The sequence below is a fragment of the Schistocerca cancellata genome, chromosome 8 (assembly GCF_023864275.1).
Source record: "Schistocerca cancellata isolate TAMUIC-IGC-003103 chromosome 8, iqSchCanc2.1, whole genome shotgun sequence".
In the NCBI taxonomy this organism is placed as follows: domain Eukaryota; kingdom Metazoa; phylum Arthropoda; class Insecta; order Orthoptera; family Acrididae; genus Schistocerca; species Schistocerca cancellata.
The window spans coordinates 611,560,689-611,588,640 of NC_064633.1; the positions used below are offsets into that span (position 1 = coordinate 611,560,689).

A 27,952-nucleotide genomic window follows, 5' to 3' on the forward strand; every position below is an offset into this window, starting at 1 on the left:
CGACGGGACGTTAAGTGCTGACCTCCTCCTCTTTTGGTGGTTTTGGGAGCTGCGGTGTTCAGTCTCGCTACTAAACCCAATGTTCACCAATCCCTATGTCCGTTTTGATGCCCGTAGTTAGCTCAGGATTATTTGTTGCTAAGAGGTCAAGACTGTTTTCACAACCTTTTACTATTTGAGTCGGCTCATGAACTAATTGTTTCAAATACTTTTCAGCGATTGCGTCTGGTGCGTGTTTGAAATAGGATTCAAGGTTTCTTTGAAACTTTCATAAATGGTATAGTTTGAGTTGGAAGGTCGGTGAAAGGGTCGATTTATTCTTTTTTCTGTTACCAACAATAATTTCTACCCATACTAACTCACAGGAACTATCTGCTTCACCTATGCTACATGATAAACCACTTCTAAGAGCAACAAACACGCCACTGCCAACTGCATCTAACCTATCCTTTCTGAACTCCGTTAAATCCTTCGCAAAAACTTCGACTGAACTTATCTCCTGCTTCAGCTAGCTTTCAGCGGCCATAACGAATTGAGCATCGGTGCTTTTTATTAGTGATTGGAGCTCTGGAACTATCACAACACAGCTACGACAATTTACAATTGGTATGTCGACGGTTCCCGTATCTGCGTTCTTCCTATGTTTGACTTGGAGCCTTTGATACAGAAGCCCTTTCTGTATTTCCCCGAGACCCTATAACCTAAAAGAACCACCCAGTCCATGTCACACAGCGCCCCTAACATTGTTGCCGCCACCTGCTTGTAATGGCCTGCTGACCTACACTACTGGCCATTAAAATTGCCACACCACGAAGATGACGTGCTACAGACGCGAAATTTAACCGACAGGAAGAAGATGCTGTGATATGCAAATGATTAGCTTTTCAGAGCATTCACACAAGGTTGGCGCCGGTGGCGACACCTACAACGTGCTGACATGATGAACGTTTCCAACCGATTTCTCATAACCGGCGTTGCCTGGTGAAACGTTGTTATGATGTCTCGTGTAAGGAGGAGAAATGCGTACCATCACGTTTCCGACTTTGATAAAGGTCGGATTGTAGCCTATCGCGATCGCGGTTTATCGTATTGCGACATTGCTGCTCGCGTTGGTCGAGATCCAATGACTGTTAGCAGAATATGGAATCGGTGGGTCCAGGAGGCTAATACGGAACGCCGTGCTGGATGCCAATGGCCTCGTATCATTAGAAGTCGAGATGACAGGCATCTTATCCGCATGGCTGTAACGGATCGTGCAGACACGTCTCGATCTCAGAGTTAACAGATGGGGACGTTCGCAAGAACACAACCATCTGCACGAACAGTTAGACAACGTTTGCAGCAGCATGGACTATCAGCTCGGAGATCACAGCTGCGGTTATGCTTGACGCTGCATCAGAGACAGGAGCGCCTGCGTTGGTGTACTCAACGACGAACCTGGGTGCGCGAATGGAAAAACATTTTTTCGGATGAATCCAGGTTATGTTTACAGCATCATGATGGTCGCGTCCGTGTTTGGCGACATCGCTGTGAACGCACGTTGGAAGCCTGTATTCGTCATCGCCATACTGGCGAATCACCCGGCGTGATGGTACGGGGTACCATTGGTTACACGTCTCGGTAACCTCTTTTTAGCACTGACGGCACTTTGAAAAGTGGACGTTACATTTCAGATGTGCTACGAGCCGAGGCTCTACCCATCATTCGATCCCTGCGAAACACTACATTTCGGCAGGATAATGCACGACCGCATGTTGCAGGTCCTTTACGGGCCTTTCTGGACACATAAAATGTTCGACTGCTGCCCTGGCCAGCACATTCCCCAGATCTCTCACCAACTGAAAACGTCTGGTCAATTGTGGCCGAGGAACTGGCTCGTCACGATACGCCAGTCACTATTCTTGATGAACTATGGAATCGTGTTGAAGCTGCATGGGCAGCTATATCTGTACACGCCATCTGAGCTCTGTTTGACTCAATGCCCAGGCGTATCAAGGCCGTTATTACGGACAGAGGTGGTTGTTCTGGGTACTGATTTCTCAGGATCTATGCACCCCAGTTGCTTGAAAATGTAATGACATGTCAGTTCTAGTATAATATATTTGTCCAATGAATACCCGTTTATCACCTGCATTTCTTCTTGGTGTAGCAATTTTAATGGCCAGTAGTGTATTTAGCGGAACCGAACCCCACCACCCTACTGTGCAAGTCGAGGAATCCGCAGCCTACACGGTCGCAGAACCATCTGAGTCTCTGATTCAGACACTCCACTCGGCTCTGTACCAGAGGTCTCCTACCGTTCCGTTGCATTTCGTTCAGTGTGAAACGGCCTTAAAAAATAGCTGCTGCCCATAAATATCTTGCAAGTTACGGATCGAAGAGGAAGTTGTGGCAGTGTGACGTGGCATTGCACTCACCCCTGATCAGGTTGACCTCCGCTGGGGAGAGCGTCGGCAGGCGTGACCTCGTGCGCCCCTCCTTCCTGCTGTTGGCCGCCACCCTCAGCTTCACCACCTCTGGGAAGTCGCCCTCCCTCGAGAAGATGGGGTGGGCCCACAAGCCACACTGCAAACGTAAGTGAACGCCAACACTTGTCATTCAAATCGCAAGATCCAATGTCAGTTACAATAACACAAAGTGCATTAAATGAGTTGCTCCAATGAGACTACGAAACAAGAAGAAAAGGTGTGAGGTATCACAAGGCTAGTACCTGCAGACTGCACAGAGCTCCTTGACTTACACGTGAGAATACCACTGCCTGTGCACAAACCGCTAGAAAGCTAGGGAAGCACAACAACTAAATCTGTATGACGCAGAATGTATTGAAGAGAATATTCAGGATGACACAGACAATCGAAATGCATAGTGGCAGCCACGTAGAGTTGGCAGCATTGCAGAACAGTGACTTGGCACTGGAAACAGTGTCAATATTTACTAATCAAGGATCAGTGGGACGGTGAGAAGTGTGCTTCTGCCATAAAAATATTTTACATAAACAATGGTAGTTTCGAAAGTGCATAGAGGAAGTCCGAGATTTTTTTCAACTTGGGATGTCATGGTCGCGTTTGCTCGAAAGGCCGTATAAAAACTTGGATTAAAACTGTTCAACAGTCTGGACATGCTCAAAAAACAAGAGACAGAGAGGCAGCGCTCGTACTGCACAGAACATCGAAGCTGTACTCGTTTCGGTCTTATGTACCCCAGGGCGTTCACTTCGTAAACAAGCAGCTGTGGGCAGAGTGTTCCAAAAGAGTGTCTGTCAAATTCTCCAATATGATTTAAAATGCCTTCTGTACAAGCTGCAGATCGTATAACAATTGCAGGAGAACGATTACCAGTTGTGGTTACAGTCCCGTCAGCAAATTACGGCGAACGTAAACGAGAACACTGAATTTCTGGACAAGCACCGTATATCAGATAAGGCCCATTTTCATCTCACAGGTTACGTAAATAAGCAGAATTACCGTTACTGAGCATGCAGCAACCGTAATGAAGTTCATGAAGGCCCTTTACACGTCAGCATAGTGACACTAAGGTGTGCAGTTTCATCACATGGGGTCATAGGACCTCACTTTTTCGAAAATGAAGAGCGGATTACGGTGACTGTCACTTCGGATCGGTATGCTGAGATGTTCGGTCTTTTGTTGTACTTGCACTGAAGAATATTCCACAACCTCACAAAACCTGGTTACAACAGGATGGATTGCACACAGCAAGGCAATCAATGGCGGCTGTGCGATAATTCTTCAGTAACCGTGTAATTCTCAAGTTTCTGTGACGTTCTCTGGTCCCCAAGATCACTGGATTTGGCCGTTTGGGATTTTTCCTGTGGGGCTACCTTATGAGTCAGGTCTACACGGCATGGCCAAGAACACTCGATGAACTGAAACATGGAATTGAAGACGAAATTCGTGGTAACCCAGGGCCACTTCTCATTATCTACGAAAGTGTAAAAAAAATTTACATCTTCGACTAGTAGTATGTAGAGAGGGCTCCAGGCCCTATCAATGAGCGGCAGAACAGGTAGTCTGGGAGACCATTTTCTGGTGGCAGTTATGTCTCTATAGCTGGGGCGAATTCTAAAGGCCCCCATACACAGGTGGACGAGACCGCCAAGTGGGTCTTCCCCAACCAGTTTGTCTGCAGGTAACGATGGATCCAAAGTAGGGGCCATCGGTTCGACTGGTGGGCCCCTACCTGCTAGCCCTGACCGCCAGCTGCCAGCACACACACACCGTCACTGCAGACAGGTATGACCCATCAAGCAGTCGCCGGAGTCCACACACAGTCAGAGGGGTCGGCGAGCATGTCGGCGAACTAGTTGGCAGACCAGCTGGGCTGTGAATGGGCGTCGTAATAGGCGTCCACCCCATGGGGGGCAGAGCCCTTACCTCTTTGGCAGGTCGGTTCTATCGACCACACCGCTTTGTCACTGTGGCGCGGGGCAGTCGTGTGCAGCTCCAAGTCTTCAAAATTGCGTCTTGCCTCTGGAGCAGAGCGGGACTTTCTAAATGGCTTAGTTTGTGAACAAAGCTGTGAGCCCAGTCAATACGAAATAAATTCCCTTACAAGCGACCATCGCTGTCAAAAAGAGCCTCTTGTTAGTATGCTTCAGCAGCAGGTCTTCAGAGAAAACGGGAGAAAGTCGTCCTAGCAAAAGATACAGTCTCACTGCTTACATAGGATAGCTGTCTGGCAGTTATTATTAAAATACTTTTTTTTCTCCTTTTCTAATGGGAATAGGATTGGAACCATCCAGATGCAAAACCACACAAATAGCAGATTTATTTCTCAGGACATGGGAAATCGCATTATTGGGTGGCCTAAAAAATATCCCAGTTATACAGGGTGTTACAAAAAGTTACGGCCAAACTTTCAGGAAACATTCCTCACACACAAATAAAGAAAAGATGTTTTGTGGACATGTGTCCGGAAACGCTTAATTTCCATGTTAGAGCTCATTTTAGTTTCGTCAGTATGTTCTTCCACCTACGCTCAATGGAGCACGTAATCATGATTTCATACGGGATACTCTACCTGTGCTGCTAGAACATGTGCCTTTACAAGTACGACACAACATGTGGTTCATGCGCGATGGAGCTCCTGCACATTTCAGTCAAAGTGTTCGTACGCTTCTGAACAACAGATTCGGTGACCGATGGATTGGTAGAGGCGGACCAATTCCATTGCCTCCACGCTCTCCTGACCTCATCCCTCTTGACTTTCATTTATGGGGGCGTTTGAAAGCTCTTGTCTACGCAACCCCGGTGCCAAATGTAGAGACTCTTCGTGCTCGTATTGTGGACGGCTGTGATACAATACGCCTTTCTCCAGGGCTGCATCAGCGCATCAGGGATTCCATGCGACGGAGGGTGGATGCATGTATCCTCGCTAACGGAGGACATTTTGAACATTTCCTGTAACAAAGTGTTTGAAGTCACGCTGGTACATTCTGTTGCTGTGTGTTTCCATTCCATGATTAATGTGATTTGAAGAGAAGTAATAAAATGAGCTATAACATGGAAAGTAAGCGTTTCCGGACACATGTCCACATTACATATTTTCTTTCTTTGTGTGTGAGGAATGTTTCCTGAATGTTTGCCCGTACCTGTTTGTAACACCCTGTATACGTTTGTTTTGGTTGACAAGTACTGTTTATTATTACTCCATATAATGGGTGTCCCTTTACAGAATTGTCAGATCTGCAGCGAAAAAGCTAACATTAGAATGGATGGAACAGACTTTTATAAAATAACTATGTTGAGAATAATTCTAGTGATACATAAGTTGAATTACATGCCTAATGGGTACACAGCATGCATCACCACAATTACTCCAGATTTGTTGTTTTATGGAAGTCTGTTCTGTCTATTCTAATATTAGCTCTCTGTACAGCAGATCTGATGACGGTGTGAAGTGAAACACGGTGTATGGCGATACTATAAAAACTATCTTATCTTAATCTTTCCCTGCAAATTGACTTTTTATACTGTTCTCGGGTGTCCAGCTGGGTACAGCCGCCCTTGTAACACGATATTTCCACGGCGTACCTTGCCGTCATCTTCAGGTGATACGTTTAGATCGAGCGTCTGCGCTGTATACCGCCTGCTGTGTAATCTGACCGCTGTCCACTCCTTCCCCCGATGCCCGGTCGCACGCCGCATCCGACAGAGCGGTGGGGTGATTGAATCACCGACGGCTGGGTACGAACCCCTGACGCTCAGTGCTTCTGTAGAACCTGTCGGGCGTGGACGTGACTCTCGGCCAATGCTGTGATTTTAGTTTGCTGAACGCGCGGTCCCGAGCTCTGCTTAGGGTGTGGCCACTGTCTCTCTTGATTAACCCGTCGATCACTCCTATGTCAACAGCCTCCTTCCGAGCGCAGTCCCAAAACGATTACGCCTATCTTCATAGTTCCCTTTCTTCACACTTTATTGAGTCCCCTGTAGCTATGCAATGTTCTGCAACCGCAGATTTTGTTGCTTGCTTAACGTCGGCGTGTTTTCCACCTTCCTTGCATCTTTCTTCAATTGTCAGCACAGTCTGCCTGACGGGTGCCTTGTTGCATTTACACGGAATACGGCAAACACCCGGTTTACGGTGCACCAAATCGTCTGTCATCGTACCTTATAGTGTTGATCGTCGGTAAAGCAGATGCCAGACTGAGATTCATTGGAAGAATCCTAAGGAAATGCAATCCGAAAACAAAGGAAGTAGGTTACAGTACGCTTGTTCGCCCACTGCTTGAATACTGCTCAGCAGTGTGGGATCCGTACCAGATAGGGTTGATAGAAGATATAGAGAAGATCCAACGGAGAGCAGCGCGCTTCGTTACAGGATCATTTAGTAATCGCGAGAGCGTTACGGAAATGACTATGCAGGAGAGACGCTCAGTAGCTCGGTACGGGCTTTTGTCAAAGTTTCGAGAACATACCTTCACCGAAGAGTCAAGCAGTATATTGCTCCCTCCTACGTATATCTCGCGAAGATACCATGAGGATAAAATCAGAGAGATTAGAGCCCACACAGAGGCATACCGACAATCCTTCTTTCCACGAACAATACGAGACTGGAATAGAAGGGAGAACCGATAGAGGTACTGAAGGTACCCTTCGCCACACACCGTCAGGTGGCTTGCGGAGTATGGACGTAGATGTAGATGTAGATGTAGATGTACGTGTTTTCGAAGGTGGGCCGAAGGCTGACTTAATGTTACTTCGAGCCAAGATTCTGCCGATTTTGTTCGATACTTTGTTGGCGTATGGCAGATGCACCACACCACTTAGTACGCAATACTAGCTTAAAAAATATTCAGGAAGAAAAGATACGGCGGGTCTGCTTTCAAGGAGAAGGTACGAACCTAGCAAACAGAACACGGCGAGGAAGATAAGAGTGGCGTATCTATCGTACTGCGTCGAGGTGTCGAACAAACTCGGCAAAATACTGGCCCGACGTAACATTAAACGCGTTTCCCGTCCACCTCCGAAAACGCGTGCACCAGGAGACCCTGTGAAAGATGTCACTCTTTATTTGCACATTACGTGCGGGCTCGTGAAGCAAAGTTGAGATTCAGGTACAGTATCTCGATGTTTACCGTCTGTATTTTCGTTTGCTTTACTAGTGTTTGTCTAATCATATTAATATGTGCTTCTTGTTTTGCGTGCGTGAGCACACAAGGAGTGAATGAAACTGTGGTTAATGTGGGCCGAGACTAGCAATTCAGTAAATATGAGGGTGTGGCGAAAAGTTATGCAACCCAGTATTTTAGGTGTTATCACTTAAAGCTTCTTAAACAAACGTTATTAGCATTCATTATTCTTCATGCAAAAGAAACCAAGGAAAAATTAGAAGTAGGAATTAAAATCCGGGGATAAGAAATATAAACTTGGAAGTTTGTTGATGACGTAACTCTGTCAGAGATAGCAAAGGTCGTGGAAGACCAGTTGAACATAACGTAGAGTGGCTTGAAAGGAGACTATCAGATGAACATCAACAAAAGAAAAAGCAGGATACTGAAATGTAGTCGAATCAAATCAGATTCAGTTGAGAGAGTCAGATTACGGAACGAGACACTTAAATAAATGGAAGTTTAGTATTAGAACAGCAAAACAACTGATGATGGTCGAAGTAGAGAGGGTAGATTTACTATTAGAAAGAGTTTTCTGAAAGTATTTGCATGGAGTATGTAAGTGAAACATCGACGTAAACAGTTGAGACAAGATAAGAATAGGAGCTTTTCACATATGGTGCTACAGAAGAATGCTGAAGATTATATGAGTTGATCACTTAACCAATGAGGAGCTACTGAACAGAACTGGGAAGAAAAGAAATTTGTGGCGCAACCTGACTAGATGAAGGGATCGGTTGGTAGGGCATTCTGAGACATTAGGGGATCACCAGCCTAGTATTTGAAGGACGTGTGAGGAATAATAATCGTAGAGAGAGACCAAGAGATGAATACAGTAGGCAGACGTTGGTTGCAGTAGCTTTCAAAGGGTAAAGCAACATGCAGAGCTGCATCAAACCAGTCTTAGGAATGAAGACCACAACAACAACATTCTTCACGATTGCATATTTGCAGCCCTCTACTGCAGCGTGTAACATGGCTGCGTGTAACTTAACTATGTCGGTGCGTGAGAAACAGCGTTCTATTATCGAGTTTCGAATTCGAAGATTTCGTCCACGCTTGGAGCACCCCCTCGCCCCCCCCCCCCGTCCCACCCCCTCCTCCTTCATCATGCCAGTGCCAGAGTACACGGGAAGACTGCGACATCTCCAACAGTCGGACGCCTTGGGTTCACTGCCATTTGCCCTCCCCCACACCGTCCCGACTTGGCCCCATCCGATTTTCATCTGTTTCCATATCTTAGAGAACACGTTCGAGAACTCCACTTTCATAGTGATGACCTGTTGCAAGCAGAGGTTAGTTTGTGGCTCCCTGAATAAGGACAAACGTTCTACAGTGACTTAACAACACACTGGTCTCTCATCGCGAGAAATGTCTTCTGCGTCAGGGTGACTATGTTGAGACATAAATATGTAGACTTGAAGAATGAAGATGTAGAATGTTAATAACGTACGTTTTACTGAAAATGCTTTATGAATTTTGCCATAAAAGATTCGGAGGCATTGCTTTTCAGCACACCTTTTCCCGGATGATGCTCTTCTGTACCTGCATCGGAGTCGCACTAAGTTACATACACGCTGCAGCAACGTCCTCAAACGGAAACTTTTTGATCGCCTCTCTTAAATTCGCAGTAATCGAAGTTGATACAATCAGTCCTGTAAGGTACAATTTCAAGAACTGGTGGCACAAATACAATATGAAAAGTCCTGTACCTACTGAAAAAATACAAGGATCGGGTTAAGATGGTAAACTCTGCAATTATTAAGTTTTCCCATTTTGTGCATCCAGGAGCAGTTCTCACAAGACATTTCATCAGAGGGTTAACTGCAAAAAAACACGTTCATCCTTCGGCACAATTCTATCAAGATCCGTCTCCAAGATTTAATTCCGTATCCAGAAGAAAAACTGTAATTGAAGAAAGGAAAAGTCAATGACGTGAAGAAAATTCTCCCATAGAGTGAAGACAGTTACAATGACATTTATGAAAAAATAATGTATTAACATTCTCAGATTAGCAAAATAAAAGTCTACATTTTCAGTGAAACTATTTATAATTCTGTAGGCTTTCGTGACCTGAGTCAGTTGACATAAAAGTTTTCTGAGTATGATACCGCGTCACATAGCAAAAAACTTCACTGGATTAATCAACGTTTCAACCACGCCTACAGTGGCCTCCTAAGTCTTCTTGACACTGATTAAGTATATCTGACATTGACTACTAGTTGCATTTATAACACTATGTGTGATCTGAAAATGGGAGTTCAGCTACCGAAAGTGGTCATCAGTTTATAAAACACATATTTACTGTTAAATGCATTTGACATGACACATATGAAATTTTTGAATGTTTTAAAAAGTTTTATAGAAGGGATTTAACATTTTTATATTTTTTCATTTCATTATAATATTGATTGCCATTGTGTGTTTTCTTTTGTACACCTTAATTAAATTTTATGTGTGGTTATTTTCTAAAGAAAAATAAGATGTTAATTTAAAAAATACATTTACAATACCTGCTTTCACTTTGTAATGTGTTTTTCAGAGTTCATTACATTTTCATCAGCAAAATGTGGTTTAAGTAACTTTTCAAACAAACATATTTCATTAAACAGCAGTATTTGTTAAAAGGGCAGTCGTCCAAGCGTAAAGTAAGGTTTTGTGTCGTCCTTCAATTAATGTAAACAGTACGAAAATAGTTTTAATAATGAGCTGTAGGCCAAAACAAAATTTTTAAGATCAAAAAGAAAGTTTCAATATGCAAAGTATTGCTGCAAACATCTTTATGTCTCTCTCGTAAAATCAAAATTTTAGGGATTTGCGTTCTTTTAACAAACGGCGATTGAAATCGCCTGGCCAAAAGGCCCAGCCGACTTTCTGCCCCAGCTCTGTGCAATTCGCGCTTGTGTTCCGTTTCTTATAAACTCGCCATCGACGACAGTAGCCTTTGTTCCTACCTGCTCAAGGAGCAGTTTTGTGAACAAAAGACGCAGTGATCAGTTTCCTCCTGAGGAGATGTTGTCCCGGCAAGTTGCTAGGTGACGATGGACGGACGGATGACGTCATACCTCAAACTGCAGCTGGCGGTCCGACGCCTCGGCGTCATCAGCGCTGCTCGTCAGCGGCTCGTACCAGTCGATGTTGAGAGTGATGCCCACTCTGCCTGCAACGTGGACAAAACAAGGGCGTCACCCTGACCAGAACTGCTTACAGGTGTCACCTCGACAAAAAAAAGAAGTAAAATAATTAATTATAAATGTCTGACGTTGTGAATCTGGGGGGGGGGGGGGAGGGGGGAGCGACTATCAGCAAAGTGTGATACATGAAGAAACTTCAAAAGACACCATCGATAAAGAAAAGCATTTTATCGGGTGACTGGTTTCGACGGAGCTGTGCTGCCATCATCGGATCTGCAAGGGGATGAACAGAAGTTGATAGGGAAATATTTTGCAATAATCGTATTACAAACTGATAAAATGTCTCTTTACATAACCTATGGAACTGCAACATATCTCATGCTTTAACACATTGTCCATCAGTGTTGCAAGTCTCTAACATTCCTTATATGTGTCACACTACCATGAGGATCACCAACTTCGGCATGGCAATTATAAAAGTATTACGTACAAACACAAACAAAAATGGTTCAAATGGCTCTGAGTACTATGGGACTTCACTTCTGAGGTCATCAGTCCCCTATTTTTTTTCTTTATTGTGATTTCATTCCCCTGCCCCATATGGGCAGGGGAGGGCTGTCAGCGGCACAATCCACCACTCTTCAGCCGAGTGACACGTCAACTAAAACAAGAATAAAATTATCCATACATAAGGAGATAAAAAGGGGAACATAAAACAGAGTAAGGGGAGAAAATGGAGGTAAAAATACACTGACATGTAGACGTTCATGGGGGACAGTTAAAAAAGTCACCAGAAAGTTAAAAAACACAGTTGGCGATTCGTAAAACACAGAGAAGACACTGAATGCGCATACACAGGTTAAAAGTTGGCCACAGTATTAAAAACACTCTGAAACAACACACTTAAAACCCATTTGGATCACACACGATGAAGAATAAAACTGCCAAGTGGGACCTGCCGAGGGAAAGGTCAGAGAGGATGGAAAAGGAGGGGAGAGCATGGGGCAGCTGGGGAAGCAGCGGGATGAAGAGAGGAGGGGCATCAGTGGGTTCACGAAGAGGCAGGAGACACGTGGGGCGGGAGAGGAAGAGGGAAGACAGGGCAGGAGGGAGCGTAGAGACACTGTAAGGAAGCACAAGAGATGGAGAGGTAGTAGGAGGGGAAAGCCGCTCAGAAGAAGGGAGGGGGAGGAGAGGGAGCCCTGAGGAGGAGGCAGGAAGAGGGGGTTAGAGTTGGTAGGAAGGGTAGATGTCAGGGCGAAGCTCATCATCCGGGAGGGGTAGATGGTGGATGTTGTGTTGGGAAAGGAGATGGAGGGTGTGGAGATGGAGAGAGGGAGGGACACAACGGTAAAGGCGCAGCAACTGGTTGGGGGTGGAGAGGAAGGGAGACACCAGGGGGTGAGGGGGCTCGATGCGGCGGACAATATATAGTGTGCGGATGTGTTCAAGGAAAAGGAGAAGGTGGGGGAAGGGGATGAGGTCGTAGAGGATGCGCGTGGGGGACGGAAGGTGGATGCGAAAGGCGAGGCGGAGTGCATGGTGTTCGAGGATTTGGATGGCTTTACAGAACCGGGGAGGGGCGGAAATTCAACTGACGCTAGCATAACAAAGGATGGGGCGGATCATGGATTTGTAGGTCTGAAGGATGGTGGAAGAATGCCGACCCCACGTCTGGCCAGACAGGAGTTTCAGGAGGCGGAGGTGGTTGTGAGCTTTGTTTTGGATGGTAAGGAGATGGGGAGTCCAGGTGAGGTGGCGGTGGAGTGTGAGGCCATCAGTCCCCTAGAACTTAGGACTACTTAAACCTAACTAACCCAAAGACATCACACACATCCATGCCCAAGGCAGGATTTGAACCTGCGACTGTAGCGGTCGTGCTGTTCCAGACTGAAGTGCATAGAACCGCTCGGCCACTCCGGCCGGCCAAACACAAACATGACTATATTTCGGCGATTACAAGTATTCATGTCCACCACTAGCTGACGAATGACACAGAAATGTTGTAAATACAAGGACCACAAGGTGGTACTGTGGCAGTTGAATTGATTCTCGTCTTGTAAATAGCACAAAACAGAGACACGTAATTCCATAAATTCGTAATACATTATTAAGGACCTTTTTATTTACTTTATTATACAATAAAACTCGGAAAAATATAAAAAATGTACGTATAATTAATGTATGTACCTTTGATAATCTTGTAGGATAAAGTATGTGTGACTTAAGCTAGAGAACAAGAATTGCACTCGCAGTATGGTGAATGTAGACGTGAACATAAAAGGAAATTCTTCATGTGGAATGTCGGTGTTCTGATGTATTCTGTTTCATGTTTATAATTTACATGTTTATAGTTATGTTTCGAATTTCTCATCATAAGTGCTACGCAATCTACGTTTTGTTTCTTTTATGTTTTAAAAACAATGCTTTACACACAATTTACATGCAGATCACAGTTAAAAATTAAAAACGTTATATAATTTTAACCGTGGAATTACAATGTCCGTCTACATCGCATATGTTGGCCAGTGTCTGGAGCTCGATGTCGATAAGAATGGAACAATGTTCATCACGATATATCTCGTCAAATGAAATTAAAATGGTGTTGATTCTTACTTAGCATTTAAATAGGCCGCTACGGTTGCAGGTTCGAATCCTGCCTCGAACATGGATGTGTTTCATGTCCTTAGGTTAGTTAGGTTTAAGCAGTTCTAAGTTCTAGGGGACTGATGACGGATGTTAAGTCCCATAGTACTCAGAGCCATTTGAACCATTTATACAGGAAATAATGTAAATCTAAGAAATACATCGAAATGTAGAACAGTTTTAATAAAAATTGTCATACTGAAAAACAAAATATATTTTCTAGTCATTACGATAAGAAATTCGAAACATAACTATGGGCACTCAGACGTAAATTATGAACATGATACATACGACATCTTGCCGGAAGAATTTCTCTTTTACCTCACCTCCACGTTCAGCATATTGCAAGCCTAATTCTTGTTCTCTGACGTGTGTCATACATATTTTATCCCACAAAGTTATCAATGGGAAATAGTTTAATTGTACTCGTATATAAAATATCTATATTTCCCTTATTTGGATTGTATAATAATGTAAATAAAAGTGATTCTTAATAATATATTACCAATTATCTGTATTTAGTTAGCTATGTTTCACGCTACATACAAGACGGTAATCCAGTCAACCGCCACAGTGCCACTGGCTGGTCGTTGTCTTTACACCACTTCTCTGTCAGTTGCAAGCTTGTGATGAACATGAACACTTGTAAGTGGCGTAGTATAGCTATGTTTATATTTGTACATAATACTTTCATATTTGACATGTCAGTGTGTAGTGATCATCATTGTACTGTGAAGTGGGTGAGGAATCTGAAACTACTTGCAGCACTGACGGAGAAAATGTTAAAGCATGAGGTATTTTGCAATTCCATGGGTTACGTAACAAGGGAGTGTATCAAGTTGTAATATGATTATTGTAAAATATTTTCCTATCAGCTTTTGTTCATCCTCTTTGATTCACAGCGTGCTGAGATCTTACTGACTGAAAAATTATCCTTGAAGATATAAACGTCCTTTAATATTTTATCAAGCATTCTGGCAATTTTACACAAAGAGCGGTGCCTAGAATTAGCAATCGGTCTAACGAGGCTATTTTCTTCGTGTATCTTTAAATGGTACCTAAGCGAGGGAACTTCTGGTTCATCACAGAACAACTCAGAATGACATTTTCACTCTGCAGCGGAGTGTGCGCTAATATGAAACTTCCTGGCAGTTCCGAGTTCGAGTCTCGGCCCGGCACACAGTTTTAATCTGCCAGGAAGTTTCATACCAGCGCACACTACGCTGCAGAGTGGTAATGTCATTCTGGAAACATCCCCCAGGCTGTGGCTAAGCCATGTCTCCCCAATATCCTTTCTTCCAGGAGTGCTAGTTCTGCAAGGTTCGCAGGAGAGCTTCTGTAAAGTTTGGAAGGTAGGAGACGAGATACTGGCAGAAGTAAAGCTGTGAGGACCGGGCGTGAGTCGTGCTTGGGTAGCTCAGATGGCACCGGTACGGTAGCTCAGCGTGTTCGGTCAGAGGGTTCAGCTACCCTCTGTAATAAAATACTGAGTTAATGGATCAATAACGAACTTAAACGGATGTTGGTAGAGCACTTGCCCGCGAAAGGCAAATTCCCGAGTTCGAGTCTCGGCCCGGCACACAGTTTTAATCTGCCAGGAAGTTTCAGAACAACTCACTTTTTCTGTTTCCGTTAGTAACAAAGACGTCTGTTTTAGTAGCTTTAATAACTTTGACTGTACCTTTTTCATTGTGTACGTAGAAATTGTGTTAATACAGTATTGTGTCCCAAAGATAACTTAAATGTTTTGTTGACGTACTGCTGTCCACCAGCAGTGACTGTAGTATTGCACTTGTCAGCCTCAGTGTTGACTGCTTTGACTGTTGTTTTTGCACAAACATTGTGTGCTCCGTTCCCCCCATTGTCTCTCCCGTCCCTCCCTCTCCTCCCCACTTTCTCAGAGAGCGAAGTCGCAGAGTGTGGCACGTTTCCAGAGTTGCTCACCCCTCTGCGTCGGGCGGAACCTCTGGTCGTAGAGTCGGTAGACTCGCGCATGCGCCAGCAGCACCGCCTTGGCCAGCAGGTAGTCGGCGACGCCCGGCGAGTCGGCGCCCGGCGCCAGCGCCGTGGCCGACGAGTAGCCGTTGGAGAACATGTCCGGCTCGTTGAAGGTCAGCCACAGCTTCACCTGCGGGCGCAAAAGTGCCTAGTGGGACAGCTGGCACGAGTCAGGTTGTAACTGTAAGATCACAACACAAAAATATGTCCTGCAGGACTGACTGTCTTCTGAACATTTTGAACAATCAGCTGCAACTCGCGAGCAAGACTTCCTCGGTGGCTGTAAACCGCTGCTCACGGTCATAAAACGTGTTTACCGATCTCCGCTACCATCTGTGAATGTGCCGTTTTTCTTCAAAAGCACTTCCTCTCTAATGTTGAGCTACATAGATTTCGTATCACTGAGTTCAATTTTTCGTGGCCTTTTCAGCACTTGTTCCCAAAGCTGGTATTCCAAAAAAATGTATTTTCCAATTTTTCTGCCTTAGTCTCCGTACAATTGAGCAGAAGGTTCTCATTTTTTATGTTGTTGTCGTAACTTTATCCATTTCACTGTTTCCCCCGACTTTGGTTTCAAAAGTAATTTTTTGCAATATAATTATTTCTTCTGCACGCAAAATTTACGTGGAGTATCACTCTGCTACATAAATGTGTTACAGATAATTATATATTTAATGTATACCTCTAAAATTATTGCATTTATTACTAGCCTTCTATAAGAGATTGTCATTCTGTTTTAATGTAAAATTAAGTTTTTTAATAGCGGCAAGACGCAATGCTTACGGGCATGTATCTTGCGCCCACTGTATTGCAAATTTTCATTATCGCTTAAGATTCCACAGTCTTAAGCGGAAGTTTATCTTCTTAGTGACTTTGCTATATCTCATATTTGCTGTTTCTCTCTATGTATTTGTGACAGTGGTCCTTTGTGAATAGAACTCTAGCTTCTGGACGCTGAATGTACGTACAGTATTATTGTGTTAGCAAATGAATTGTGGATTGATACCTAATGTATACCTGCAAATTTATTGCATTATTAGTAGCCTTGTAGAAGTAATTTTCATACTTACTCTAATGTAAAACCTGTTACATCACACAAGGGAGGCATAGTTCTCACGCGCATGTATTTTCCTTTTCGCTTGAGTCTAATCTTTAAGCGGTTGACCTTTGTGGAATGGTCAATACTTATGTTATGCAGATATTTTGCATTCCTCTTATAATTTTATGCAAGCAATAGCCTTTAACAGTGAACGAATACATATGTGCATTTGTCCTGGCGTACGCTGAGCGTAATCTGGCTGCTGTCTTAAGCCATGGCATGTGATGGTTCTGTCTTTAATACCAATTTTATATATGACAAGAGGCGCTCAGCTTGAGCTAATGTAATTTACTATCATGTGATGTAACAAATGGTTCAAATGGCTCTAAGCACTACGGGACTTAACATATGAGATCATCAGTCCCTTAGAACTACTTAAACCCAACTAACCTACGGACATCACACACATCCGTGCCCGAGGCAGGATTCGACCTGCGACCGTAGCAGCAGCGCAGTTCCGGACTGAAGAGGCTAGAACCGCTCGGCCACACCGGCCAGCTGTGATGTAACAAGTGAACACGCTTACCTCGGAAATATTCTTCTATTATTCATATTTCGTTATGTATGTAAAATAGTTTGTAACAGTTTTTATACATATCTAGGACCCACCACTTCTGAAGAAGATACTTTTATAAATATCGAAATCTAGGTCAGAGGCTAAATAAAACTTTGGTTTTCAATTGGTTGGCTGATTTTTTTAACCTCTTCAAATTTATAAACTTTCTGAATCGCGCCCCTATTTAAGATTTTAAAAATTAGTCACTCCCCCTGCTCATACACAGATGAATTGTTAACTTTTACAGATAGCTCAGCGATCGAGTTATGTGCTCATCCACTCGCGTACTGCCTCAACGGGAGCATAAGGCAGCAGCGATCAGTGAAATTTTTATGTTTCATGCGAACACTGTACTTAATGTGGGTAAAGGCAATGACGTGGCAGATTGGCAAAAAGCGACAATGGCATTTGGCCGTGCCCATGGCCATATGGCGTGTGAAGTTGCTGGATTTGTTGGTATTTCGCGGCGAACTGTTCAACGTGTGTACCAGGGAGTGATGTAACAGACGTGGCCTCGAAACAGGACGTCACAGTTGCGGTCGGAAAAAGATCCTCACTGAAACGGACCAGCACAAAGTCAACGTTTCCTCATTTCCTACTTCTACAGTAGGAAAAATCAGCTGAATAAAACTGAGTTAATGTCATTCATCTATTAACATCTATTTATTGTTCCATGATATAGGTATACTTATTTATAATATACATGTAAAAGTCAAGTATGACGTAAGGGGAAAGAGGGGGATGACTTTATGTGTTGACAGTGCCCCCATTCTGCAGTGCACTGAATTGTCATATTAATTTTAGCAATGAGCTACTTGTCTAAAATATAACTGTAGGCATAAATATACCGAGTGAGGTGATGCAGTGGTTAGCACACTGGAATCGTATTCGCGAGGACGAAGGTTCAAACCTGATTTAGGTTTTCGGTGATTTCCCTAAATCACTACAGGCAAATGGCGGGGTAGTTCCTTTGAAAGGGCACTTTCTTTGAAAGGAGTTCCTATGTTACACAGCTTTTCTTAGTCTAAAAGTGTCCATGTTCAAGCCAGCAATATTCTTGTTACACATAACTCTATGGGTATTTTCAGCTGAAAAAGTCGTCACATGATATTTGGAAATAGTGAGACCCGTTTTCAGGAGTCTGGGAACGACTTTACCATACGAATCATCACTCAGGCAGATTCGTTTATAGAATGTAGACCACCAGACACTTTAGTCGATAGCAGAAGTCAACTTCATTTGAACTATAGAAAACTTGTTATCGTTTTTTGACGACTGTTTTATGAGTTCGTCATACACTGTATAGTGTCTTTCCTCCTTTTTCAGACACGTGTTCTTATGCAAACAGATTTCCTTTTTGCGGTAAACAATGCATTGATCCACTCGGAACCATAATCGTCAAGAAATGGAAATTTATAAATTACGGACTGGTTGCCCTTCTGCAGTACGTGATCCATATATTGTCCAAACTTAACTCAAAAAACCAATAAATGCCTGAGTTGTGGTTTTAGCAATGTTGAGTCATCAGTGTTCTAGCTGACTGAAGTAAACCGCCGCACTGAAAATATATCAAACTGATCAAAAATAAATTTGTTGAAGTCCCACTTAACAAGGGCTTTAAAAAGTTTAAAAAAGACTAAAAAATCCGGCTAGGAAGAGTTATGGATGGTTGATTAAAAAAAGCCGTTGGTGACCAAGCACAATACAACACAATACATTGCACGTGTAACATCTGTGAAGATGAAAATAAATTACTAGATCCCTAACACTGTCCAAAAGAGACGGCAGATTCATGATCCAATTACGCGTTACTCTGCTGCGTATCCCCCCCCCCCCCCCACAAGAGGCGTCACACTGACTGTCGGTATCATAAGCATCTCTGACCTTTGTATTCTCTCCTTGGAGATGGAAGCCATGTATCATGTAACACTGCCTTGTCCAGAGGGGTGTCAGAGGGCTTCACCGTTCATCGGTGGGTGCAAGGAGCTCCATCTTGCACTGGTAGTTTGTTACACCAAACGCAGTGTCTTTTTCGGTCATTTTCAGCCACTTATCCTCCCAACGATGCATAAGAATGTTCTGCAAATGCGGGACCATCGCACGTTCCTACAAAAATACAATGAAGGGAAAAAAAGTCTTGGGATACCTCATAATATGGTGTCGGACCTCGTTTTTCCCGGCGTAGTGCTTCCTCTGTAGCCGTCCATAATTGCGAAAGTGTTGCCGGGGCAGGATTTTGTTCACGAACTGACCTCCTGACTATGTCCCACAAATGTTCGCTGGGATTCACATCGGGTGATGTGGGTGGCCGAGTCATTCACTCGAAATATCCAGAATGTTCTTCAAACTATTCGCGAACAACTGTGACCTAATGGCTTGGCACATTGTCACCCATAGAAATTCCTTCGTTGTGCGGGAGCCCTAACTTACGGATTTCCAGCCAATGATCAGTTCAGCAGGAGCAGAGGACCCAGTATATTCGATGTAAACACAACCAAAAGCGTCATGTTGTCACCACCATCTTGCTCAGTGACCCGTTGACAACTTGGATCCATGGCTTCGTGGAGTCTGCACCACACTCAGACCTTACCTTCAGCTCTTACCAATAGAAATCGGGATTCATCTGACCAGGTCGCGGTTTTACACTCGTGTAGTGTCCAACCGCTATGGCCACGAACCCAGTAGAGGCGCTGCATCGGTGTCGTGAAAAGACACTTGCATCGGTCGTCTGTTCCCACAGCCCATTAACACCAAATTTCGCCGCACTGTGCTAACATATACGTCCGTCCCACATTGATTTGTGCAGTTACGTCACGCAGTGTTACTTATCTATTGGCACCGATATCTCTAAGCAAACACCGCTGCTGTCGCTCGTTAAGTGTTGTCCGCGTGGTGAGAGGTAATGTGTGAAGTTTGGTATTCTCAGCACACTCCTGAGACTGTGGATATCGTAGTACTGAATTCCCTAACGATTTCCGAAATGGAATGTGCCATGCATCTAGCTCCAACAAGCATTGCGCCTTCAAAGCCTGGCAATTCCCGTCGTGGGGACGTAATGACGTCGTAAACCTTTTTACATGAATGATGAGTGACCTGAATACATATGACAGCTTCGCCAATGGGCTGCTCTTTTACACCTTGTGCACGCGATACTACCGCCATCTGTACATGTGTATATAGCCATCCCATAATCTCTGTCACCTCAATATACGTCCGGAAGCCAACACCTGATGAGAATGAGATACGGAGCAATCTGTTCTCTCGTACCCATCCGTATGTCAGATAGAGGCAGACATTACAGGCAAAGGTGCATGTGGTTACTACCCATCCTTGACACAGCCCTCAGCCATTCCTGGCGACGAATTACCCATTCTTTCCAATGCACCAGGCCTCATTCGGACTGTGATACGCCCACTGGCCACACGCTCATGTAACGCCTGCACATTGACTATGGTTTGCAGCTTAAACCAACGGAAACCCAAAGATTCAGGGCCCGTTAGGGTGGGGCGGGGCGGCGTGCTATCCTGACCTCCTCGACCAATCCGTCGCCCAGCAAACGTTACGTTGAGGTACTGTCTCACGAACCGTAGAAAGTAAGTGATCCATAAACCACAGTCCTTGACTGTCTGCAATGATAGCGTCCTCTAATAGCGCTGGTAATTCATCGCCCTCTGAGTTTGTCGCTGACAATTCCCGCCCACACGTTGATATCGAAGCTGTCTTGATGCCTCAAATGATTCTGATGTCCTGCTAATTACAACCATTTCCAGCCATGCGCAATGAACTGCAACAGTAAGGTGGCCAACACCGATGAGTACTATGTGACTCGTCAAAAGTAAATTGTCCCATATGTGATCACTTTGTAGAAGCCCAGGCTTCTGAACAGAGGCTGGAGCAGAGGAATCCGCTGGACACGGAAACAGGGACGCTTCAGTCCGGTCGTCACCCTATAGAGTGGTCCGTTACATCAGACCTCACACTCGGTCCACACCACCTCGCTTTACAGCGCGCCTTGCAAATCAACAAGATTCGCTGCTGCACCCCATATGTCTTAGAATATGAAAATTAAAAATTTGTAACTTTAAATGTTCTTGCATTTTAATTTTGGAGGATTTAAAACACATTCGAGGGTTGTTGTTGTTGTTGTGGTCTTCAGTCCTGAGACTGGTTTGATGCAGCTCTCCATGCTACTCTATCCTGTGCAAGCTTCTTCATCTCCCAGTACCTACTGCATCCTACATCCTTCTGAACCTGCTTAGTGTATTCATCTCTTGGTCTCCCCCTACGATTTTTGCCCTCCACGCTGCCCTCCAATACTAAATTGGTGATCCCTTGATGCCTCAGAACATGTCCTACCAACCAATCCCTTCTTCTGGTCAAGTTGTGCCACAAACTTCTCTTCTCCCCAATCCTATTCAATACTTCCTCATTAGTTATGTGATCTACCCATCCAATCTTCAGCATTCTTCTGTAGCACCACATTTCGAAAGCTTCTATTCTCTTCTTGTCCAAACTATTTACCGTCCATGTTTCACTTCCATACATGGCTACACTCCATACAAATACTTTCAGAAATGACTTCCTGACACTTAAATCTATACTCGATGTTAACAAATTTCTCTTCTTCAGAAAGGCTTTCCTTGCCTTTGCCAGTCTACATTTTATATCCTCTCTACTTCGACCATCATCAGTTATTTTGCTCCCCAAATAGCAAAACTCCTTTACTACTTTAAGTGTCTCATTTCCTAATCTAATTCCCTCAGCATCACCCGACTTAATTCGACTACATTCCATTATTCTCGTTTTGCTTTTGTTGATGTTCATCTTATATCCTCCTTTGAAGACACTGTCCATTCCGTTCAACTGCTCTTCCAGGTCCTTTGCTGTCTCTGACAGAATTACAATGTCATCGGCAAACCTCAAGGTTTTTATTTCTTCTCCATGGATTTTAATACCTACTCCGAATTTTTCTTTTGTTTCCTTTACTGCTTGCTCGATATACACATTGAATAACATCGGGGAGAGGCTACAACCCCGTCTTACTCCCTTCCCAACCACTGCTTCCCTTTCATGTCCCTCGACTCTTATAACTGCCATCTGGTTTCTGTACAAATTGTAAATAGCCTTTCGCTCCCTGTATTTTACCCCTGCCACCTTTAGAATTTGAAAGAGAGTATTCCAGTCAACATTGTCAAAAGCTTTCTCTAAGTCTACAAATGCTAGAAATGTAGGTTTGCCTTTCCTTAATCTTCCTTCTAAGATAAGTCGTAGGGTCAGTATTGCCTCACGTGTTCCAGTATTTCTACGGAATCCAAACTGATCTTCCCCGAGGTCGGCTTCTACTAGTTTTTCCATTCGTCTGTAAAGAATTCGTGTTAGTATTTTGCAGCTGTGACTTATTAAACTGATTGTTCGGTAACTTTCACATCTGTCAACACCTGCTTTCTTTGGGATTGGAATTATTACATTCTTCTTGAAGTCTGAGGGTATTTCGCCTGTTTCATACATCTTGCCCTCTATATACTCCTTCCACCGTTCTGCTTCCCCTTCTTTGCTTAGAACTGGGTTTCCAACTGAGCTCTTGATGTTCATACAACTGGTTCTCTTATATCCAAAGGTCTCCTTAATTTTCCTGTAGGCAGCATCTATCTTACCCCCAGTGAAATAAGCCTCTACATCCTTACATTTGTCCTCTAGCCATCCCTGCTTAGCCATTTTGCACTTCCTGTCGATCTCATTTTTGAGACGTTTGTATTCCTTTTTGCCTGCTTCATTAACTGCATTTTTATATTTTCTCCTTTCATCAATTAAATTCAATATTTCTTCTGTTACCCAAGGATTTCTAAGAGCCCAGGTCTTTTTACCTACTTGATCCTCTGCTGCCTTCACTACTTCATCCCTCAAAGCTACCCATTCTTCTTCTACTGTATTTCTTTCCCCCATTCCTGTCAATTGTTCCCTTATGCTCTCCCTAAAACTCTGTACAACCTCTGGTTCTTTCAGTTTATCCAGGTCCCATCTCCTTAAATTCCCACCTTTTTGCAGTTTCTTCAGTTTTAATCTACAGGTCATAACCAATAGATTGTGGTCAGAGTCCACATCTGCCCCTGGAAATGTCTTACAATTTAAAATCTGCTTCCTAAATCTATGTCTTACCATTATATAATCTATCTGATACCTTTTAGTATCTCCAGGTTTCTTCCATGTATACAACCTTCTATCATGATTCTTAAACCAAGTGTTAGCTATAATTAAGTTGTGCTCTGTGCAAAATTCTACCAGGCGGCTTCCTCTTTCATTTCTTAGCCCCAATCCATATTCACCGACTACGTTTCCTTCTCTCCCTTTTCCTACACTCGAATTCCAGTCACCCATGACTATCAAATTTTCGTCTCCCTTCACTATCTGAGTAATTTCTTTTATATCATCATACATTTCTTCAATTTCTTCGTCATCTGCAGAGCTAGTTGGCATATAAACTTGTACTACTGTAGTAGGCGTGGGCTTCGTGTCTATCTTGGCCACAATAATGCGTTCACTATGCTGTTTGTAGTAGCTTACCCGCTTTTCTATTTTCCTATTCATTATTAAACCTACTCCTGCATTGCCCCTATTTGACTTTGTGTTTATAACCCTGTAGTTACCTGACCAGAAGTCTTGTTCCTCCGGCCACCGAACTTCACTAATTCCCACTATATCTAACTTTAACCTATCCATTTCCCTTTTTAAATTTTCTAACCTACCTGCCCGATTAAGGGATCTGACATTCCACGCTCCGATCCGTAGGACGCCAGTTTTCTTTCTCCTGATAACGACATCCTCTTGAGTAGTCCCCGCCCGGAGATCCGAATGGGGGACTATTTTACCTCCGGAATATTTTACCCAAGAGGACGCCATCATCATTTAATCATACAGTAAAGCTGCATGCCCTCGGGAAAAATTACGGCCGTAGTTTCCCTTTGCTTTCAGCCGTTAGCAGTACCAGCACAGCAATGCCGTTTTAGTTATTGTCACAAGGCCAGATCAGTCAATCATCCAGACTGTTGCCCTTGCAACTACTGAAAATGCTGCTGCCCCTCTTCAGGAACCACACGTTTGTCTGGCCTCTCAACAGATACCCCTCCGTTGTGGTTGTACCTACGGTACGGCCATCTGTATCGCTGAGGCACGCAAGCCTCTCCACCAACGGCAAGGTCCATGGTTCATGGGGGGAGGGGGGGGGGGTTGGAACTTTAATAGTGGCAATTATTTATTTACAGCTCGTACAGAATAGAGACGTGGTTCAAAGTTTTACTGACCTTCAAAGTAGTCAACAGCATTGTGTATAACACGTTACCACCGATGTGGAAGTTGTAGGATACTCTTAGCAGTGCCAGTTGTGTTGACAGTTCGAGCGGAGCGGGTTATTGACCGACGAATTTGTATCGGTTCTGAAGCGAATGCCGTGAAGTGTTTCCTTCAGTTTAGAAATCGAGTTGAACTCACGAGGGCTTAAGTCAGGGGAGTGCAGTAGGTGGTATAGCACTTAGCAGCCCCCTCAGTCAAACAGATCAGTAACAGCTCGCACTGCACGTGCTTGAGCATTGTCGTGCAAAATGATGGTCAGGTCCTGCAGAAAGTGTCATCATTTCTGTCTCTAAGCTGGTCATAGGTTATGTTCCAAAAACGAACAGCATAGAGACAGAAGTGATGACACTTTGTGCAGGATCTGACTATCATTTTGCAGGTCAATGCTCAAGCACGTACAGTGCAAGCTGTTACTGACTTGTTTGACTGATGGGGCTGCTAAGCGCTATACCACCACTGCACTCCCCTCTTAAGTTCAATTCGATTTGTAAACTGAAGGAAACACTTCACGGCATTCGCTTCAGAACTGCTACAGATTTGTCGGGCAGTAGACCGCGCCGCTCGAACTGTCAACACAACTGGCCCTGCTAAAAATATTCTACGACTTCCACATTCCTAGCAACGTGTTATACACAATGCTGGTGACTACTCTGAAGGTCAGTACAACTTTGAAACACGTATCTATTTTGTACGATCTGTAAATAAATACACTCATGCTCATAAATTAAGGTTAATTGCAGAATGTGGTCCCACACAACGTGGCACTACACAAAACTGGCGCTAATAACATATGCACATGGGGAAGACCCACGACACAGATCAGTAAGTTGAGAAAACCGTCCGGAAACACATGTGCTACAAAACGCCACTGTTTCCTGCGCATGTACCCCGACATCAATAGGGGATATGATCACCATGCACACGTACACAGGCCGCTCAACGGGTTGGCATACTCTGGAGCAGGTGGTCGAGCAGCTGCTGGGGTATAGCTTCCCATTCTTTCACCAGTGCCTGTCGAAGCTCCTGAAGTGTCCTAGGGGTGTGAAGACGTGCAGCGATACGTCGACCGACAGCATCCCAGACGTGCTCGATGGGATTTAGGTCTGGAGAACAGGCAGGCCACTCCATTCGCCTGCTATCTTCTGTTTCAACGTACTCCTCCATGATCGCAGCTCGGTGGAGCAGTGCGTCATCATCCATCAGGAGGAATGTGGGACCCACTGCACCCCTCAAAAGGCAGACATACTGGTGCAAAATGACGTCCCGATACACTGGTTACAGTTCTTCTGTCAAAGTTATGCAGGGGTGTACGTTCACCAATCATAATCCCACCCCACACCATCAACGCACGACCTCCATACAGGTCTCTTTCAAGGACATTAAGGGGTTGGCATCTCGTTCCTGGTTCGCGGCAGATGAAAACCTGGCGAGAATCACTGTTCAGACTATACCTGGACTCGTCCGTTAAGATGACCCTGGACCACTGTTCCAATGACCATGTACTGTGTTCTTGACACCAGACTTTATGGGCTGTCCTGTATCCAGGGGTCAGTGTAATGTACCTTGCAGGTCTCCGGGCGAAAAAACCATGCCTGTTCAGTCGTCTGTAGACTGTGTGTCTGGAGACAACTGTTCCAATGGTTGCGGTAAGGTTCCGAGCAAGGCTACCGGCAGTACTCCGTGGCCGTCTGCGGGCACTGATGGTGAGATATCGGTCTACTAGTGGTGTTGTACACTGTGGTCGTCCCGTAATGTAGCGCCTGGACACGTTTCCTGTCTGCTGGAATCATTGCAATAATCTCGAGATCACACGTTGTGGTACACGGAGTTCCCGTGCTACGACCTGCTATTTAACCATCCTCTAGTCGCCCTGGTATTCTATTCCTCATAACGTCATCAGTGTGCGTTCTTTGAGCTATTTTCAACAAATAGTCACCATTAGCACGTCTGAAAACGTCTGCACACTTACTCGCTGCACCGTAGTCTGACATGCAGCACACCTTTGCATATGTGGACTGCTGTCAGCGCTACCGTGCGACGACCGCAGGTCAGATGCATACCGCGATGGTCATACCGCGGGGTGATTTAAGCCCGCACACCGCCCACCAGAGCATTGTTTCACCGTGTATCAGCACTATCCTTAATTTATGAGCATGAGTGTAGCTGCCACTATTAAAGTTCTCACACTCGTAAGTAAATAAATTAAACAAGAGGCCGTATGATAAATGTAATACTTCGCAGAAAGCAAACTGCACAACTATAATGTAGATGCCGTCCTCAGAATACTCGATGGAGTACACAAACGCACAGGTGGAGGCAAAGTGACACCATAATGCACTGTTCGTGTGTGAACGTATCCTGTTACTGGTCGGTGGCTCTACGGGCTTTTGGGTGAGTAACTGCTGCCATCGGGCCGTCGTGGTGAGCAGACGCAGCCACCGGTGCATCAATGTGCCAGTTTCGACCTCAGATGTTGTCAGAGGACGCTGACGCTCTACTCACCCTGTCTCCGAAGTTCTCGAAGGCAATGCGAGCGTACTCGACGAAGTAATCGGCGATGACGGCGTTAGGCCAGCCTCCCAGTTTCTGCAGCTCCTGGGGAAGGTCCCAGTGGTACAGCGTCACCTGCAAAAAGTCGTCAAATCACGCTCACTTCCTGTGCCTTCAGACGGGCACAATCAGCTGCTCTACTGCTGCACCAAAGCAGAATTTTCAGTTTCATGTTCAAACGATTAGTGCATTAGCTTCTGATTAAAACTTGTAACGTGGGTAGGTTTTCCTGGAACTGTCCACCAACATATTTCAGAAGATGACATGCAAATTCCCTCGTTCAGTTACACTAATCCGCAATCTCAGATCTAGACCGGCACCGCCAGTGGCTAATTTCATTCCACTGTTTGTTTTTCTGCATTTCCTTTGTAATTGGTGAAGGTTTCGAAGCGTTGAAAGCTCACAAGCAGGATGCGGGAAATGACTCCTTTTAAGACAAATTTGCAACCATAAAAATGTTTGAGTTTTAGGTAGAGGCACTGTTGCAGGTAATCAGACCACCATTCGCGGTCATCCTCATTCCCCATTTCACTCTCCAAGAGGGGCATGGTACGCCCGTTTCTTATGTCGAGAGAAACGAGGAATTCTTCGCGGAAGCCGTTTAGCAAGAAAAAAAGATCTACAGCAGGCGTGGCTCCCTTATGCCCTGTGAATTTTCGTTACTTCGCTTCGTAATAACGTTCGGTTTTAACGTTCAAGATCCAGCCTTCTGACTGGGTCATACTGTCATTTTATGGAGAGCCCGCATTTTCTCGCTGTGTCTACGTGCAGAGCCCAGTATGTTGTCCTCGACGGTAGTGTTTATCAGAGACAAGGATATCGTCAGGAGAGCCCCAGGGAAGTGTGGGAGGACCACAGCTGCTGTTGTCCTCTCTGTACACGTAAATGAATTGGCGGACAGGGTGGCGAGCAATCTGTGGTTCTTTGCTGATGATGCCGTGATGTGCGGTAAGGTGTCGAAGTTGAGTGACCGTAGGAAGATACGAGACGACTTG

General features: G+C 44.5%; 1 protein-coding gene across 1 annotated transcript in view; it reads right to left on the reverse strand.

Moving 5' to 3' along the window:
- LOC126095711 (myrosinase 1-like) overlaps window positions 1–27,952 on the reverse strand; it is an 84,902-nt gene that overhangs the window by 23,756 nt on the left and 33,194 nt on the right. The window contains exons 4-7 of the mRNA XM_049910461.1: window positions 26,910–27,032; window positions 15,352–15,535; window positions 10,693–10,787; window positions 2,418–2,565 (exon numbers count right to left, since the gene is read on the reverse strand). Of these exons, the coding sequence (XP_049766418.1) occupies window positions 2,418–2,565; window positions 10,693–10,787; window positions 15,352–15,535; window positions 26,910–27,032 (550 nt within the window). The remainder of the gene's footprint in view (window positions 1–2,417; window positions 2,566–10,692; window positions 10,788–15,351; window positions 15,536–26,909; window positions 27,033–27,952) is intronic.